General features: G+C 35.2%; 1 protein-coding gene across 1 annotated transcript; it reads right to left on the reverse strand.

Moving 5' to 3' along the window:
* Window positions 1-1,273: 1,273 nt before the first annotated feature.
* Window positions 1,274-19,513, reverse strand: LOC132198392 (uncharacterized). The gene is made up of 13 exons (XM_059622411.1): window positions 19,300-19,513; window positions 15,927-16,028; window positions 15,742-15,840; window positions 15,081-15,320; window positions 14,463-14,582; window positions 14,025-14,123; window positions 13,703-13,972; window positions 12,572-12,647; window positions 12,382-12,508; window positions 11,321-11,587; window positions 8,578-8,701; window positions 6,683-7,032; window positions 1,274-2,157 (listed from the first exon to the last, which is right to left on the reverse strand). The coding sequence occupies exons 1-13, from the start codon at window positions 19,339-19,341 to the stop codon at window positions 1,896-1,898; spliced, it is 2,178 nt and encodes a 725-aa protein (XP_059478394.1). The 5' UTR covers window positions 19,342-19,513; the 3' UTR covers window positions 1,274-1,895.
* Window positions 19,514-19,618: the final 105 nt, after the last annotated feature.

Consider the following 19,618-nt stretch of genomic DNA (forward strand, 5'->3'; position numbering starts at 1 on the left):
CAACTATCAAGAGACTTGTTTAGTTTTACTATCCCGCGTTTCTTACATAGAGTTCAAGACTATAATAAAACACAAAAACTTTATAAATATCTTATAATTAATGTAGTTAGAATTTAAATCATCTAAAGACTATTCTCTTCATTTAGAAAAACATTGTCTACTTATTACAGGATCAAATAAATAAACAACAAGGCAGAGTTTGTATTATTAATTTTTAAAACTTCTTTTATAGCTATTATTTCAATACACTTGAAATTTTACAGTTTTACTTTTAATAAACATCATTTTTTGGTAAATAAAATCTTTTTCAATTTTTAATTTAATTTTTGCCATAATAATTCTAAAATGTCTGCTTATCTTTAACGGTCGAAAGCAGTCGAAGAGAATAAAATTTTACTATTTTTAGATAAAATTCTTATGTAGGGTTGTTACGATTTGGTATTAATTGGTTTGACTTTGATCTAGAGATTGATTTCAATTTGATCACGATTTGTTATGGAATTCCAAGTCACAATATTAAAATGATTTATTTCAATTCAGAAATGAAATAAAAATATTATGGTTATTTAAATACCCTGCAGACCACAGGTTACCTTATGAGGCATTTTTTTCTTCGGGGCGTAGTTTTAAATTCCATATTCCACAAAATTTTGGGAAATTTTTAGTCAACACAAAATGTAAATAAATACATAATTAGACTGCAGTGTTCCCTTTTCCTCTTTTTATATAATATCATGTTTCAAAGGGCTTCATAATCTGTTGAAAAGCAATTTTTTTATTCTATGATTTCACAGGTTGTCGCTTTTTCCGTTACACATTAATTGATTTGAGCGCATCATGCGTAACCTTCCGTATTGCTCGTCTCTCAAAAAGAAGAGAGATGCTAATTAAGTTTATTCGACCATTCTTTCCTAGTCCACGGGAGCGTAGAAAACGAAAGTCCGCGCGCACGTTCAGGCATGAAAACGCTGCTAATTAGCCACATTTTAGCCCCTCTGATTTCCCTTACTGAATCAAGCTCGAATCTGCACACAATCATGGTTAATTAGGCAGAATGTAAAAAATGTTCTCGAATTCAAAGATATCTGTACACGTTAGCAAACAAAGAGCAGAAAAAAAAATAAATAAATACATTTTGAATCTCAAAAATTTCAGAATAATATATATATAAAATATATACAAAATTAAACGTAAACTTAAAAAATTAATTTTTCTTATAGTTGCTGGATTTTGGGTGGGTCCAGAATATAATATCATAATATGTGTTTCGAATTATTTTATTATAGAAATTCCTGTAGTTGTTGTTGTGAAACTTATGTAACCTCTTGGCACTCGAGGTTTTCTTCTCACCAAGAAAACCATTTATTTCATCTATCATCAAAAAGTATGATTTGTTTGTCCAAAATTTAAACCAGCTAGGGTACACAGAACTTTTCTTGATTTTCATTTTGTGTTCATGAATAATGTACATGTTAATTTTACACAAAATTTTAGCTACAAAATTGATTATTTACTTCACTTTATATAATACAGTGTATTTATATTTTTGGAAATTCAGCAAAACCAATTAAAAACAAATAATAACTTCATTTCCACAGCATTAATTGCACCTTAAATAAATCAAGCATATTTTTTCTTCATGGTTTTGATTTTTATTTAAGAAAAAAAAATACAAACTTTGCTTCCATCGTTTCTCCAGTATTTGTGTTTTTAATAGAAAAAAACTATACCAATTTGTCCTGCACAGACAACTTTGGAGCTGGTTTAAATCTAATACCACATTGACATCGTTCAAGTCCTCGAGTGTCGCATGAATAATAAATTAAGAGAGGGTTGATTCGCGCGAACACCCTTTAAGTATAGACAAACGCAGGGTCGATTATTCACAGGCACGTTCAGATGCGTCTCACCGGGGGACGGAAGGAGGGCTCGATGGGCCGCCAGTCGTCCTCGACGTAGACCACCGGGCCGCCGCCGCCGGTCCTTCGATCGGCCTGTTTCTGCCGCTCCTCGTTGCGGAAGAAGTCGATGATCGGGTGGTAGCTGTAGTTGATGCGAGAACCTTCCTCCGACTCGCTCGACTCCCGAACACGTTCGCTCGCCGGCGGCCGTCGCCGCCGGTGCGTGGCCGTCGCGCCAGCCTCGTCCAAGTCAGGTCTGCCAACAAATTACATCAATTTTTATTTATTTTTAGAAAACAATACCCGATAATTAATTTTTTATTTTGAACAGGTTTTTAGCGAAATAGGCGCAAATTCGGTGATATTTTCTTGCTGATATAATAAGTGAAAATTTTTAATAAAAATAGTTTTTACTGTTTTAGTTTCTTTAAAAAAAAATCTACTTTTCTGAAGGAAGGTGGAAATGCGTATTTTAAAATAGTATATTAGAAAGGTGAGAAAAATCCAAACCAGAATTTATTATTCTAATATAATATATATAAGCAATTAGCGATTTGAAACCATAAATTTACAATATCAATTAGCTATTGAAAAGTAGCTTCACTAAACATGATTAAAAATAAAAGAAAATAATATTTTCATGAAAGGATTGAAATCATGAAAAATCTTCTAGCAAGAAGAAAAAAATTTAAATTTATTTTTCCTGGTATGCCCAGAAAGATTGAAACACCAGAAAAAATTAATGGGGGATATCCGCATGCTAATTGTAAGTTAGTACCAGCAAATGAGGCTCACTGCGGCGGATGGGGTCTTTTTGATATCGCAAGATTCGCAAGTTTTAGCAAAATTCTTGCTAGTGGTGGTGCCGTTTTTTCTAATCATTCCTCTTTTTTTCCATTTTTTTCTTAATTAAACTATTGTTTTGCAACAATTGTATATTATCAATGTTATGTAATAAATTTAGAGAAGTAAACCACAATAATAATAATAATAATAATAAATCCCATAAGCTAACTTAGTATGTGAAAATAGGTTGTTTAATTAATAGGTTTTCCAAAATTTATTTGTGAAGGTTGAGTATTGATTAGATAAAAGTGAAATTATTTTTAAATTGAAAACTAACACTCCATATGGATTTCATGAAAAATTGAAACGGGGCATACCAGGGAGAAATAATTTTTCATTTTTTTTTTTATAAAAATAAATATATATTTTTTAATTATATTTAGCGCAGTTTTTTTTCATTGTGCAACTTTTTAACTAACTTTAATATCCTATACAAATTTAAAATCATTTTATTTCCTGCCTAACTGCTGCCTAAAACTTGTAATCAGATATTTTTACAAAATACTTTTTCATTTTATTGAAAAAATAATTGACCTTTGTTTTGGTTTTTTCCTAATCAACCTGATTTGTTCAGCCCGTCATGTTAAGAGGATCAAGGATCGTTGTGGATGGTTGTCTACTTCAATAGTCGGTATGTAACGAGTTCACTTTCACAGGGCCCAGCGTGAACGAGAGTGATTTTGCCGTTTCGAAAGGGAAAACAATTTACAAGCTTTTGCCGGCGGCTTGCGCAGCGCAACAGCATGCGGAACTCAGTCAGTCGGCGAGTTTTTGAAAATTCAATATTTGCACAGATGTTTATTTGATTTGTGGTTTGAATCAAGAGTGGCTCGTTTTATCCCTAATTCAGCGTATGATACAAACTAAATATATCCCCCCCTGTCAACAGGCATCATCGCGGTTGCGGTCAAAATTAATTAATTACGTTGATACGCTGGGTGAAGTTGCCTCCAGGGGTGCCAAATTAGGATTGCTTGGGACCTTGAAAAACCATACTCAAGTATAGTATGAAATTCCTCTTTAGAGGAGGAAAAGTTAATTGTACTTTCTGGAAGCGTACCAGGTTTTTTTAAATTATAAATATGCTAAAGATTTTTTTTTAGGTATTTGATCGTTTTTGATATTTGCGTCTAATCTAAATTCTCTTTAAATGCCAAGTTCATAACATAACTAACTTTTTCTAATACGATCAATTATTAATTCATACTGTAGGGACGTAAATATTTTATCCAGCCAATTAAAACATGAAATATTATAACATTATATAGTTTAAAATTAAAAGTCATTCCAGGGAGGAACATCAGGAAGATTTTTAAAATGATATTCTTGTGTCTGCTTGTTCTCACAAACTGTTTGTTTTCTTCTTCCTTTAAACGCCTAAAGCTATTTAAAAAGAGCTTTTCTTCAATTGAACTAGAATCAATAAAATAGATTTTTATTTTGTTTCGTGGCAATTATATTATTTTTAGCTACATCGAAGCGAACATCTTGAAGAGCACTCACTCATAATAATTTATTGAAGATGCCACTTGCAGCTACTTTTAAATCAACGCAGAGATGTAATCTAGGTCGGCTTATGAATGATTCAAATCTCGCGAGGTGCGCTTCTCCTTTCTTTTATATTATAATCCATTTTTTCACTATTTCTTCGCGACTGTTTATTTTTCCTCTTATTTATTTTTTGCTTTTGTTCAAGCAAAAGTATAGTGTGTGCAAATAATGTCGCCCGGCGGGAATCACGGAGAAGTCGCGAGCTCCGTTTCCCGGCGCAATAAACCCGAGGATAAATGTGTCGCTTTCCCTGGCACTTCAGCTAGAACCCCTGCCGTCGCAGCGGGTATGCAACCTGCCAGGCGGCGGCGCTGTGCGGGTCGCCTACGCACCCCTTCCTGTTCAAGACTCGGCAGCTCGTTAGCTGTTTGTCTTGTAAAGTTGCATAAACCCAAGACGAAACTCGTAAAATTACATGATAACATAACAAGGGTGTTGGAAAATAGAAGGGCTAATTTTGTGGTGTTAATCCTTTCGGACGGATTAACGAGCCGTCACTAGAGTCTGCAAAGGGCTTTTTGTGCGTAGCCAAAGAGTCAAGTCAATAGATATAGCTTCATGCAAAATTAACCCGCTCTCTCACCACCAGACCAAACGCCCGGGGTTGTTTTATCTATCACGGCAACGGTTAGTTTAGCACCCGCTTTCGCAGTTGTTTTTAGCAACAGGATAATAAAGATAAAGGGAACATCGCTCCACACCATCAAATAATAAATGGAAAATTGTTTGCTCACACGTTGCGCACGTGGTTTTTTCTCATTTTCGTTATTCCGGGATGAAAAAGTTGCACCCGTGGGGCCTATCGCTCAAAAACACGCCCTGTTCAAAACAAACGCACTGATTTATTCGGCTTGGGAAAAGTTAAATTTAGATTCCCTGATATTGTGACGGTTTATGCTGAATATTCAAGATTTAAATTATTACATAGTAGATTAAAAATAAATGAATTACATGCAAATTTTTTTCCCAAAAATTATAATCCATTGCGGATGAGCGTTCATTTAATTGGAGGTGAGTTAAATAAAAATTGATAAATTACCAATATTTAAAACAAATGCAGTTCTCTACAAATATGAATAATTTATATCATTTTGTTTTATTAACCCGTAATATCAGTTAAATGCCTTTTTAAGAACAAAAAATACTGAAATTATCGTAAGTTTATATTGCTGTTGATTTTTTTTATCAATATTATCCTAGATTGATTTGCCAAAATAGTTGATAATGTAGTCTGATTTCGCTATAATTCCTGTCATATTTATGTCACTATTATTTATGCTTAAGTCTTTAAGCTTTTGGTAAAACTTGATTGACAGATTAAACTATGTGTGATAAAATAAATTTATCTATTTGAAAGCGCGCCTACTAATTCAGTGGTTGACGTACATGAACAGCAACTTCCAATTTGCGCACCTCTAATTGATATTCCGATCGCGTGTTGCTGCTTTTGAGAGGACAACATCAAATTTCTCATCAACCTAATGGAAACAAACTAACTCTGCAATGCAATTCCGAAAAAAGCTTTCAAAGCCAAATTGTTTTCACTTTCATGCGCTTTTTATGGTATTTTCCACTCAACAAATGGATGGTTATGTCATAAAAAGCTCATTTTTAACTACCAAAATTGACGATTTCAGTTATTAGCAATTTCAAAAAATTGAAAATTTACAATTGAATTAGAATAAAAAAGGTCTAATTGAACCTTCAAACATTTTCATTATCCAAAAAATATAAACTATATAGAGAAAACGTTTGTGCTTTTGTTTCAATAGCACTCTGAATTTACTTCCGGGCAAACATTGACACTTGGTGCTATTCCAGCTTTTACTGCATTTCAAATACCACCATTTAGGTTAAAAATTTTTTGATATAACATTCAATTCAAAGTGAATTCTTGTTCTTTTCAATCACTAATATTCAAAATTGAGCACCAATTAAAGGTAAATATTCAATAAAATATCTTATCCCAAGACACTAACAATAAGACAGGACGCTAAAAAAAATTTTTAAAAAGTTTTTTTTTTTAAATCTTTTCAATTGAATCTTTGGATTTCAAAGTAAGAATATCGTTCGATATAAATAACGTAGTTCATACCATTTGCGTTGGTTTTTCACAAAACTCTGAAGGGTTTTTTTTCATTCATGAGATGGGCATGCAAATTTATAATTAATCCTCCTCTTTCATTGAGTATTTTGTTTTTGAGATGAAAACGTTTAAGATCTAAAAAGCTTTGGTAAAAACTTCATTACTTTCGGACTTTTTAGCCGTTTAAAAACTTCCACTTGAGTGTCTTTTTTTTAATATGCATAGAAGTTGCACCGAAAGCAAAAGTGTTCGAGTTCAAAGGGGAAACTTTCTACTTTTTATTTCAAAGAGGACGTACCTAATTTTTTCGCCGGGCCTGTTCCGTTTGCGCCCCTCTTTGGGGTGGAAGGGCGGTTGCGTCGTGTATTCGTGCACTGGTGCCGGCAATCGGTGCGGCTTCAAAGGGGTGTTTTTGGCCGACGAGGGACGCTTTGTGGTGTGCGGCGGCATCGCTGGTTTGGTGGGCCACGGCACTGGAATGTGCATCGGACGCGCGTTGTGCGTCTCAAAACTGGACGCGTCTTCCTCCATGTACTCGGGCTCGGAGTCGAAGGCCGGCGGCGGGCCTCGCGGCTTCGAAGGGGTGGTCGCGGGAAACACGGCCGGGCCATACGCAGGCTGCACGTGGCACGAGCAGCATGTTGGCACCTGCAACCAAACAAAATCCCATTAGCGAAATAAACGCAGGGATTTATTCGCGGTGTGCGAGCATTTGCATAACGGCGTTATATATCACCGGCGATCCCCAGAGAGGAGAGGCGCGCAGTTAGGAAAAGTCGCTACCCTTATTACTCTGCCATTTGGAAACCGACTACCAAAATTTACGGCTTATTATTATGAAATTATTAGCTAATTCATGGTGGATTTGGTTCCGACTTATTTTATATTATTTACAAAGATTTAAATTTTTTTATTTGGATTTTTTTAATCTGCTCTAAAATTCATTCAGCGATTCAGTCTTGTTGAATTTTTAATTTTAGAAGTATGAAAGCTAAAAAGTATTGTTTTCTAAATTTCAAACATTTTGGAACGTTATTAAAAAAATACATTTTATAAAGCAGAATTTAAATTATCAGACACTTCTAGCAAATGATTTTTTTCGGATATTTTAGGGGAAAAATGATTATTTACAAAGGCACCTTGTCTTCTTTTAAATCTAGTGCTGTCATACATTATTTAACCTAGAATAAAATTACCCTTGTTATATTATTTTACAATTAAGGACTCCTTATTGACATAGTCAAATCAAGTCTTTACAACAATAATTTCCAATTGTCTTTCAACAATCGCAAAAATCTGTTTATATTGTTGTAAGGACTTGATTTGACTATGTCAATAAGAAGTCCTTAATGTGTTAATAGCTAAACAAAAACTTCTTTGAGACCTTTTCAAGTAAAAAAGCAAATAAAATTTGATCCCTTAATTAAAAACGTATTTTTTGTAAAGAGACTTTTTACGTGCAAAAAGTTAAGATTATCTATTAATTTTGAGTGTATGGCAAAATAAGAGCCCTTAATTGGTTTTTGCATATTTTTTTTAATTATCTCCTATTTAACATTCCATCATACTTAAAAGATGTTTTCAAATTATGCTCTTCATGAATTTTCATCAACTTTTCCAAAACCATCTGCAAAATATGGTCTCGTGTCCTTATAAACTTTCAGAATGCATGCGCGCCTCCCATTATGATCTTTAGTCAAAACACTGCCCCGCAAATTCGTATTTTGAGACATGGTGTTGAGAAACTGTTGGGGAAGCAACTTTGCGTCAAAAGCAAGATTATAGCAACCGCCTTGCGACCCAAGAGTTATATTGCTGGTTTACACTCGGGCTTTTACGACAGTTATTTTGGCAGCAACACTCACAAAGCAGCATTAATTAGGCAGCTTTTTGCGCACCCTTAAATCCAAAATTAACTATAAAAAGGAGATTCTGGGCAAACCGGCTTTGGCAAACACTCGGTGCGGCAACGATTAATCTTTTTGGTCGGTACGTGTTTTCCGTTGTTTCCATTTACACCGCCCATAAATCCCATAAATCCGCTTTCGTATTTCCTTCCACTCCAACCCTTTCGCTCGCTCGACGGACCGACGAGGTAATTAAAAACGCACGCAGATATAAGGCTCACTCAGAACAGGTGAGATCCGATTTGAGCCCGTGTGTGTTGACACAAAATATTCGCTGCTGACTTACCTTGAACAAGTCGAGGAAGAGACCCTTCTCGTAGTCCCAGGCCAGCAGTCGGTGGTGGGTGTAGATTTGCACGCACTGCGAAGCAACGCCGTTTGCTAAATAGTTGCACGACTCACCAGGTTCTCTGTGAAAAAAAACACAATATAGCAGATTAGAACCATAAATATGCACATCAGTACTCTGGGGAAATCTTAGTTGTTATTCATCGCGATTACGTGCAAACCTAACCGGCCAGTGGAATAAATAAATATTCATGGAAATTCTAAGGTAGTTATTTTCCTCCCACTTCACAATCAGTGGCACAAATTGTATAATTATAGTAGGTGTCTTACACATTTTTAAGTTCAAATCTTGTTCTGCAAAAATGATGATATGAAATATTGAAAAACCTTTAAAAATGTCTCTGATAATTTGAATAATATCATTAATATTGTATTACGTGTGTTTGTGGAAAACTTGGATTATTTAAAAATAATATTTGATAATTTTTTTATTTGGTGATATAATATTAATCTGAATTTGCACTTCAATTATTTTTGAAAAAAGTATCAACCTTTTCAAATATAACGGTGACTTCTCTGTTCCAGCATCTTAAAAATTAAGTATCAAGAAAAGTCGTTTTTGAAGGTAATTTTTTTTATTTATTTTTAATAGTAATTTCTTCCATCAAATTCTATACAAAGTAAAATTTTATACTAAATGATGTATTTTATTGTATTATTTTTTTTCTAAAATTGAAAACGGCAGGGATTTTTAAGGAAGGTGAGAAACCTTGATACGAAAGTAATTAATCAAATAATATATTTTTCCTGATTTTTCCTTGAAACAAATTTATGTGCTTTAAGTGATATGCGGAAATTTGTACCAATGGCATAAATTCAACACATTAGTCATGCAAAAGTCCAATGAGAAGTAGAAAGATGGCCCACAAATTTAAAAACGTCTCTTATTAGAATAGTCTTTTTTCATGAAAAAAAGTGAAAACGTATCCTCCGATCCTGCGAATTTTTTGTTCTTGTTATTTTGCAAGTTTCCCATTTAGAAGAAAAATAACAAGCGGCGTGGGTCTAAAATAAATTGGGTTTTGGAGGAAAAGACAGACAGCTTTCTTTGTTTTAAACATGAAAATTTTTCGGAATTACTTGCTATTTTTGCCGAGGTTTATTTGTTCGTAAACGCAACAAAGGAAGCGAGTCGATGATAATTTGGTCCAAGAGCAAACAATAGTGGGAGCGAGAGAGATGCTGCTGGAAAAGTATGAATAATTCATCTTTCATGCACGTGCGCGCCGTGAATTCAGTCTCTCATTGTTTTTCCGAGCTGCTGCCAGAGGTTAAGAGAGAGGGTAGAGTGAGAGAGCATCTTTCTCTCTCTCTCTCTCTCTTTTTATCACTAGCAATGGCATGCTCTCGGAAAAATAAAAGGGAAATGCGCTACAGAAATGCAAAGAAAGACTAAAATCGATGGACAGTCGAGCAAACACGGTCTGCTCTTCTTTTCAAGGGCCGGCAACTGCTTTTCCCCGACTTTCGGGACGGCGATTTTATGGCACCCTTGGAAAAGTTCGACAGAGGGTTGCAGCTTAAATATCGCTTAAAGTTCTCCTAAATCACGCACTCGGCCAAGGTGGCAACAGGAGAGAGAGAAAAACAAGCGCCGTTGATGTTGCATCTTTTGTCTTGAGATAAGTCTGCTTTCTCGTTAATTAAAAACAAGACGAGTGAAATAAAGAACGCCTCTTCTTTTTTTGGAAATGTTTACCGGATCAAAGAAAGTGCCCACTGCGCATACAAAATTCTGCCTCTGAATTTGCACGATAAATTATTTTTTCTTCTCTTGCCTTTTCATTATTTCTAAACCCGCAAGTGAAAAGAATCTTAAAGCAAATTCAAGGAAATCCAACCCAATCTCGCTTTTAAGCTCTCCTCCGAAGTTTGGCGTCTTTCAAACGTCGAGTTTGAAAGCGAAATAATACCCAGGCGAGGCACGTACCTTAATTCCACTCGGTCGATCGGGCTGAATGAATGAGAACCGATTTGTTCCTCTTGGAAGAGGTCCGGATTGATCTATCAATAGATTTCTTACGACAAACACTTGATTTTTTTTCCATACACAGCCGTCGAATGGCTCCCTATTATTGATTATACAACCCACCATTAAAAGGGTTATCAACACAGCCACTTACTGTCAGGACCAGACATGTTGAAGTTGGCGTAAGATAATAAATTATGAAGCAAATAAAAAACATTTTAACAAAATAAATGGGACGATTGAACAGTAAAATGTATTTTAAATTTATTTAGTGAATTCTCATTAAATTTAAAAATCTAATTTTGTATTATCCGTTTCAAGAGATTGTACAAGCCATGAGAGGAAGTTAAATTAAAACAATGCTTAATTTTGAAAGGGGGATGAAGTTAATTACTCCGAGTTTTATTTGAAAGGAGATATTTTTCCTCCTTCAGTGAAGTAAATATTTGGTTAAAAAGGAGGCTTGTATAGCAACACATCTTATCCGAAGGGATCACTTTTTCCTTAACCCGCCAAACTTTTAAGTTTTGAAAAATTTCAATCCTTAACAGTGCAAATAATCCGTTTATTTTGTTTTATTTCAATAGAATTTTTAAATGGCTAGTAGAACAGATTTGTTTAGAGTCGAGAATACAGAGTTGTCTTAAAGGAAAATAATCATTTTTTTTTATAGAAAAATAAGAAATAAGAGAAGGGATTAAAATTGACTCACGTGCACAGCTCGATCCGAAGCGTCTGCGAGTGCTCGTCGCCCGTGTTTACCAAGTACTTCCACTGGCCGTTGACGTTGCGGGCTCGCTTGGGCCTCGCGAATTTGGTGATGGATTGGCACAGGGTTGCGCCGTTTTCATTATCGCCGCCCACGAGGTTCTCCTCCACGTCCTGACGCCTGTCGCTCGTCGGCTCGGTGGCAATTTCCCGTGCCAGAACGCCCAACAGCGACGTGGTGCTGCGCTTCATGCTGGCTATTATGGCATCCCTGCGAGCACCGAGAAAAGAAAATTGGCTGCCAGCGTCTTATTTAAAAAAAAAAGAGCGACGCGAGAGAGAAAAACCGGCGGCTACAAATGAGCTGGATCATCATACTGTATCCTTTTCCCAGGGTTAAATCGATTATCCCTTTACTACTTGCAGACGCAGACGTTTGCCACAATTCCAACTTTTTCATTATTGGGTTCAAAATTTTTATTTTATTTTGATATTAATCTGAATTTACATTTAATATAATAATTAAACGTATTATCAATATTTTTGCTAGGAATTAACATGAATAGTTTAGCAACAAATTATTTCAAGGGATCACAATATTTTTAAATTAAAATAAATTTAGACGTGTATTGAAAATTTTTGTCAACATTTTTAAGCCATTTTGAAATAAATATGTATTAAGACTTTCCGTGTTGATTTTCAACCAGGGGAAAATTCTCAAAGATCAGATGAGGTAAAACTTTAACCTTAAAATCAAGATTGTGAATTTCCCATTTTCAGCAAAATTAACGTTCTGTTTAAAGAGGAATTCCCGTTGTCTGCCTCCCCCAGTTTCAAGAAGTTTTCTTAAACTGCAATTTAACTTGTCATTTAGCAAAGAAGTGTGAGAACAAAGCGCAGCTGGACACAATCGAGCCGGATTATCCCAGCGCTAAATTGATTATCCCTTTAAAACTTTCCAGCTCAAATTTGCTGCAACTTTTTTATTAGTTGGGAAACTTCTTGTTAATTAGAGTTTCAATTAATCCCCCATCTGTCCAGGACTCAAGATGGAATAACACTCACGTTGGGTAGTTGGGAACTTCCAGGCACAGATTATTGGAAAACAGATCGCACTCTTCGCCCTTGGGCAGGGGTGGGGGTCGAAGGCCCACGCTGACCCTAGCCGGGGGCTGCCGTCGCCTCTTTGTCACTGTGAGTGAATTTCGTGTGTCAGGTCAGAGGAAAAAAGTGCCAAAGTCGGGATTAAACTCACTCAGTTGGAATTTCCGGTGCTCAGAGAGGAAGGCCATGAACTCCTCCGGCGTCATTTTCCATCTCGATTCCAACGCCTGCGAAAACAAATTTGCCGTGAAATTTGATCAGTTTCAATTTTACTCAACACATTTTTTTTTTTTTTTTTTCATTTTTACCCGACTTTCATTCCGGGAAAGAGTTTCTGAGAAATTCGATATACAAACGTGAGTTCTGAGAGAGAAGTAAATAAAGTTTGGAGAAGCAGGTTGGGCCAAAAATAAAAATATATAATATTGTGATATGTATTGCGAGTGTTGTTGAGCTCTTCTGTACTCTATTTCCAGCCGATAAAAGAGGCCCAAGCGTCAGTAAAAGTTCCACTCCGACATAAAGCATACTTTGATTTTTATCGCAGCAGAAAGTTTTGATTTATTTGCAAACGCATGAGCGAGGGCGTTTCAAACTTTATTGAAGTCCGCAATTGCTTTGTTAAGAGTATTAGAAAGAAAAAGATAGTGAAAGTAATTAATTTGAAATTCTAAAAAAATCCGTTATTTTTATTTTCTTCTGCTATAACAAGTTTTTTTGGAATTATTTATTAAACGTCATAATCTCATCATGACGTGAAAAACAGGCTTGCTCTAGTGTTATTCTTATAAAAGTTGCAAATAAAAACAAATTCTGTAACACAGCCATTCTCAATGTTATTATCATCAACTTCCTCCAAAGTGCTCATTCATTTTATAAAATTAAATATGTATTATTTTTTCCTATTATAAGGAACCTAGATTTTTGTGATAAATCCCGGTATGGGTATCAATTGCTTTTGTGATAGACACAAATTGCAAATCAAGGAATTTAATTTAATTCTGAGGAAATTTAAAGTATCTTTAGTGTTTCATTGGGCACTCTCAAAAAATACATCTCAAAACTTGAGCTATTGCAAAAACACTAATACTGTTTACTGTATGAAACAAAAAGTGAAATTTTGTAATTTATTTCATCTGCTTAGGAATCAAATGAGAGGTGAGCAGCCCTCGTTATGGAATAGCCCTCACTGGTTGTGTGGTAAAGCACATTTCCATCTACTTTTTTTGAGTGCAAAACTTTTTACGGTATTCATAAAAACTTTCTCGTATCACTCGCCCACCTGCGGCAATTCTTCTGGCATCGTTTCGTTTGATTCTTGCGCAGTGTCGAAAGAGCGCGACTCCGGAAGGGAGGCGATGGCCTCGATCGCCGTCCTCTTGGCCTCCTCCTGCGCCTCCCTCTGGGCCTCGGAGGCGCCTTTCTGCAGTAAACTCACGACGTCCAATTGCGGCAGCAGGCGCGGCAAACTGGCGTTCACCATCGGCTTCGGGTTTACTGGGGGCGAGGAGGTGGCGTTGCTCTGGTGTTGTCTCGCCAGTTGCTGATGTCTCTGTGCAATCGAGTTAATCAAAACTCTACATTTTTTGCTGCAAGGACCTTACCAATTGCGTCGCTTGAATGAATGCTTGTGAGACGTTGTGCAGCATGTCTGCCAAAGCGTGTCTCTGACCGCGGGTCAAACTTCTTAAAAGAGGCATAACCTGAGAGCAGTTTTAAAATTAATATATATCTTGAAAAATGTGCAATGGGAGAGGGAAACCATAATATTTAATTTTTAATTTTTTTTAAACAACATCATTGCATTCAAAGATTTATCAGGTTAAAATTTTAAACAGTAACACGCAATTGAAATTAAGAATTATTAAAAATAAAATTGTCGATACAAAAAATGTTCAACTATTATTTAAAACAGTTTTCTATGAAAAACTTTGCAGAGAAATTTTTTAGAAAAGTATTAAAATACAAAGCTTTTATTTTTATTTTTCAAGAATTAATTAAGCATTAAGCCTCATTTCTTCACGTTTAAAATTTCAATTTACCTCAATCAGTCTTTGCTGGCTCTCAGGTTGTTTCATAGAGGTCATCATGACCTGCTGAAACATCGCACGTTTGTTCACATCAGGCTCGCGGAACCCAGTCACACTACCAGGGTAAAGCAGCTGAAAGAGTTTTTATAAGCTATAAATAAAATTTAATTTTTTTAAGATTTTTGAGACACTTTCATTCAAGATATTTTTGGAAAACATTTAAACAATCACTCTCTTTGAAATTTTTAAATTTAAACAACTTTTATTTTTTTATGAACGGCTCAGTTTTGTGGGTTTTTCTAAAGCCGCAAAAAAGGATATTTATAATTTTGAAATTAATTATGAAGATAATTTTAAGTCTGTAATGTCTTGGGTGTTTATTTCAGTGGTTATTAAGCTGACCATTATTATAGCAATCAGTTAATATTTTACTTTTACTATTATGAGCGTCCTAGTTCGGTGGCAATTTTAAAAAGACGCAGGTGGATGCAGGTGATACTAAAAACAATCAACTATGCTCAGATTTCCCTGGCCACTAATTTAAAGTTTTTTATTTTATGTCGGCAGACGACCTGCTTTTTGCTTGTTTTGGGCTTTTGCTAACTAAACAGAGTTTAGTTTCCTACTCACTTGGGACAATTCTCTCTGCAGAGGAACTTTGGCCTCTGAAACGTCGGTCTCTGAAGGCACCTCCGTTTGCCCGCTCGATTCTTTCGGCACATTCTGCTTTCGTCTGGCCAAAGTCACGTTTGCTGCAGGCGGCTTTGCTTCGGTCTGTGTTGGATTTGCTGATGCCAATTGACGTTTGGTTCGCCTCGGCAACGAATCAATTTTCCTTGCCAAGTGATTCTTAAAAGTTTCCACCTGCCTCTGGGAATTTTTGTTTTAAATATAATTTAACGATTAATTCCTTGGAAACATTTCACTGTAGGGATGTGCACAATTTTCTTTTGATTTTAATTAAATATAATTTGTAAAAGGTTTTTCATGGGAAATAATTTATAATAATAAATTTAAAATGTGAATTGTTATGAATTTAAAACACAAAACCTCACACAAAAATTATTTTTATATTTTTTGTATAAAAAAAATAAAATTATAAAAATATTGACGTGAACTTTAATATTACTTGAAATTAAATTAGTTGAGATTAAAAAAGTTAAGTTTTTTCTTGTTTATTTTCTATTTGAAAGGACATTACTAATTTACTAAGCTTATCTAAACGATAATAATTTATTAGATATTTCTCTTCTGCTATGTATCTATTTATCTATAAAATTGATTTATGTACCGATTGAGCAATTTTCTTGAGCACTTTGGAGTCACTTGGCAACTCCACTGCTAAGGCATGTCTTTGCTTGCGGGTTAAACTCGTCAAGAGAGGCAGCGCCTGCAACACGTGAGCAAAAAGAGTCACTTGAAAGTACTCGTTCACCAACTTCACTAACAAGAAGAAGAAGCAAGTGATTTCATTACCTCAATCAGTCTCTGCTCCGGTCCCTCCATTGAGGTCATCTCGAAATTCTCTTCCGCATCTTGCGACAACAACGAATTTTCTGTTGCGTTAACGTAGAGCAGCTGAAACAAGACAAAAGCGTTTAGAGAAACTACAGAGGAAATCTTTTCGATTAAAGTTAATTTTTTCGGTGCAAATTAACTTTCGCTCCGGAACGCGGCGGCGGATGTGAAGACAGACGTAAAAATTTGGAATTGAGATTAACGAAAGCTGAGGAAATGCACCTCTATGGTGATTAAATAATTAATTTGTTTGTTACATACTTGCGCGCGCGGTGACGACGCACCGTGAAAAGATAAACGAAAGTTTCTGGTACTATATTATGCGTGTAATGATGTGGTTATGCAGGGCTTTAAATTCGGAGACGACTGTTGCGTGATAAGAGTTGATTATTTACTTTTTAAAGTTCAAAACGGTGTTACCAATTAAATAGAAAATATTGGGAATTTACTGGAGCGTTAAGTATTTAATAATAATCAGCAGATCAGTGATTTAAAAGTGGGTCTTTTTTTTACAAGGTCTCGAGGAATTTAAGAGCTCCAGGATAATTTGTTATTATCATTTTTCTTCTTAATTATCTAAAAGTCTTCCATATATATATATATATATATATATATATATATAATATATATAGAAGAAATTGGTAAGAATAATTTAGAGACATGTTAATGGTATTTTTATTTTTTCATAGATACACTTTAAATAAGCTAAAAGAAGCCAATCCAATAACCTAGCTGGCCTGGAGCTACATTAGCTCTTTAATTTAATTAAGCCAATAATAAAATACCAGACATTTTTCTGAACAATTTGCATTATTGAATTGCAAATTTTGGGTACCCGCTAAAGTAGTGGATGGTGAGCAACAATGTGAATGCAACGAATTAAAAAATGATAATATTAAGTTTTACCAGATCTGCTCCTATTTTGTTTATAATAAGTTACCTCAACCGCGCATTTTAAATTTAATTAGCCGCTGTTCAGATATATATTTCCAGACAAGGTTAAGCTTTGGGATCCCTCTCGAATTTATTATTATTATTATTATTATTATTATTATTTCTAAATACTTGGAATTAAAACATGCATTTTGTAGAACTATTTTATAAAAGTGATGAAATTTTGAAATAACTTAGAAATATAAATGGGTGCACTTTTCTCCCAGTTTAAATTGTATATTTTAAAGTGTCGGAAGTTTCAATAATAATACAAGGAAAATGACGTGGTTTAATATTTTACGTGTAAATAAAATACTAAATCTGCATTCTGAAATCTTTATCACAAAAGCCGCTAACAGCATTTTGTTTTTGAACATATTAATTGATCCTTTAGGTAAAAAAATCGGATTCACTTGATTTTAGAAAAAAGACGACTGTAATACGGATTAATTTTTTCTTCTTTCACATTTCCTTCAGAAGCTGTTTGATTGTAAAAGCTGTCGTTAAAATCTACTTTATGCACACAAGATGCTCTGCGGAAAAAGTGTACACCAGCAACCAACACCATCTTTGACGAATATAATTTTGGTACACACATTTCCCCCTCAGTGCTCCAAATATGAGTCTTGTAAGGCGCACTGTAGACCTTAATGAAGTAGTTTTCCACTTTTCATATTAAGTTGTTAAAAATTTCCCGGGAAATTAATTTCTGAATTGCTCTTTTGGCGTTCTTTCCTATTATAACGTCCATAAAAAACGGCCTCGTTTCGCGTGTTTGCAAAATGGTCCAGAGGGGAGTGCAATTATCAGCAAACGGGGCCACACCGTCCCAAATGCTTTTTAATGCTCCATCACGCGTGTGCCTTACGACGCAAAATTGTGTGGCGTCATCTCGCGAGCAGCAGCTTGGCATCATTTCAGAACAGGATCATTTTCATCCCTCTTGAAATCTCCCCTTCAGCTGCTTTGGCATCTTTCCCGGATTTGGCAGCTGGGCTTGACTGTTCCAAGCAGGAAAACGCCATTTCACGTGAAAATGCACATACATATTTCTCATTTTTCGCTCATAAAATATGCATCGAATCTGTATGAAGATGGAAAGGATGGCGGAAAAGTACCACGGGTGTACCGTTTTTATTATACGCGCGCGTCAGGCGCCCCGCAGGCAAGGCTTTCCTCGCAGATTAACAGTTACGCACGATGACCGCAGCTTGTTTGATGATATAATGGCGAAATTATCTCAAATTTGCAAGCTAAAAGTAAAGTTAGGATTGTGGAAATTTTTCTTGAAAGGAATTTTTTAATAAAAAAAAATCGGTCTTTCTCTCTTTTCCTGGAAAAGTTTATTTAGCGTTTGTTTGTTTGAAAGGAAACTGAGAGTACACCGTGGGGAATCTACCCACTTTACAAGTTGGAGTCAAATTTTTGTTAATTAAACTCCATATTTAAATTCAGTGTGTATCTGTTTTGTTTTGCTGTGTTATTTAGGCTTCTTTGAAGAACAACACTGTTAAAACTGTTCATGTCAACAGTCGGAAAATTGAAGAAATATTAAACGACATAATAAACAAATGAATTAAAGTTTTCATTAAAACAAACTATCAGTACCTTTTGTATGTAAATTCCATTATATTATTGCATTGCAATTAAAATTCTAAACCCAAATGTTTGAGAAAATAAGGGTTACTTGTTAAACATTGTTATTATGTTTTTTGAAGAAGAAAGCAAAAATAAAATATCCAAGTACCAAATTTTTACATTAAAATCAACAAGGTCTTTTTATAAATATAATAAATTTAAATATATCAATCTTAAGGAGTAGTTATGATTTTTGGTAAAATCCTGTTGTTTAAGAATTAATAAGTTTAGAGTTCTTAAGAGATTTTTAAAGACAACATTCAAAATTATGTAAGAGATTTTGTCTTACCTATTATTTCCTAGAAATCATATGGTACTAAAGCTCTCATTATTTATTTATCAAGCAGTAAATATACATGATTATTTTATTAAATAAATGTTATTTTTACTCTTGAATGTAAGCAATTATATATTATGTACATTATAAGTTTCACAAATTGAGGAGGACTTTTGACGGAAAGTCATATTTGCTTAGAATGGACGTACAAAGAAACCTTTTTTCATTTCATATTGAAAATCGTTCCCTTGCGTTTTCCTTTAAGGAATATGAATAAATTGGGTAAGGCCGCGCGTGTGTTAAAATGAGAAGAAAGCCTACGGAATCAGCAAGCAGCGAACCTGTTTCCGTCATAAATAAATCATCATTTATGCGCCACGGCCTCTGACAAAGAATGGAAAAAGGGCGCCGAAAAGAAAGTGCGTGCGACGCAAAGAAATCAAAATTCAAAAGAAAAAAGAGAATAATACGACTGTTGCTTACCAAAAAGCAAAAAATCGACGCCACCGAGCGAAATGATGCCATCGTCTCGTTGATCGGCTCTTCTTCTCTACAGCATCATCCCATGGATCCTTTGACACATCAACTCACAATTTTATCACCCGGAGAATAACACCGTAAAAGACGAAAGCACCACGTGCACCTTGCTCGCCGCACCGAACAAATTCCTTTGCGGAGCACCTTCGAGTAAAACCAACGGTCGGCCAACAGGTCTTCCTCCTCTTCCTCTGTCCCACTCGCGCGGCCAAGACCCACACCGGCCACGTGACCTCCTTCCCACTATCACGCTGCTCGGCTCGGA

This window comes from Neocloeon triangulifer, unplaced genomic scaffold, assembly GCF_031216515.1.
Source record: "Neocloeon triangulifer isolate White Clay Creek 2 clone unplaced genomic scaffold, ASM3121651v1 ptg000001l, whole genome shotgun sequence".
Classification (NCBI taxonomy): Eukaryota; Metazoa; Arthropoda; class Insecta; order Ephemeroptera; family Baetidae; genus Neocloeon; species Neocloeon triangulifer.

Coding starts and splice junctions, on each gene's coding strand:
- LOC132198392 (XM_059622411.1), bottom strand. CDS start 19,341: ATGGCATCATTTCGCTCGGTGGCGTCGATTTTTTGCTTTTTG. Junction 12,509..12,571: donor GCACCGGAAATTCCAACTGA/GTGAGTTTAATC, acceptor ATTCACTCACAG/TGACAAAGAGGCGACGGCAG. Junction 7,033..8,577: donor TCTTCCTCGACTTGTTCAAG/GTAAGTCAGCAG, acceptor GTTTGGTTGCAG/GTGCCAACATGCTGCTCGTG.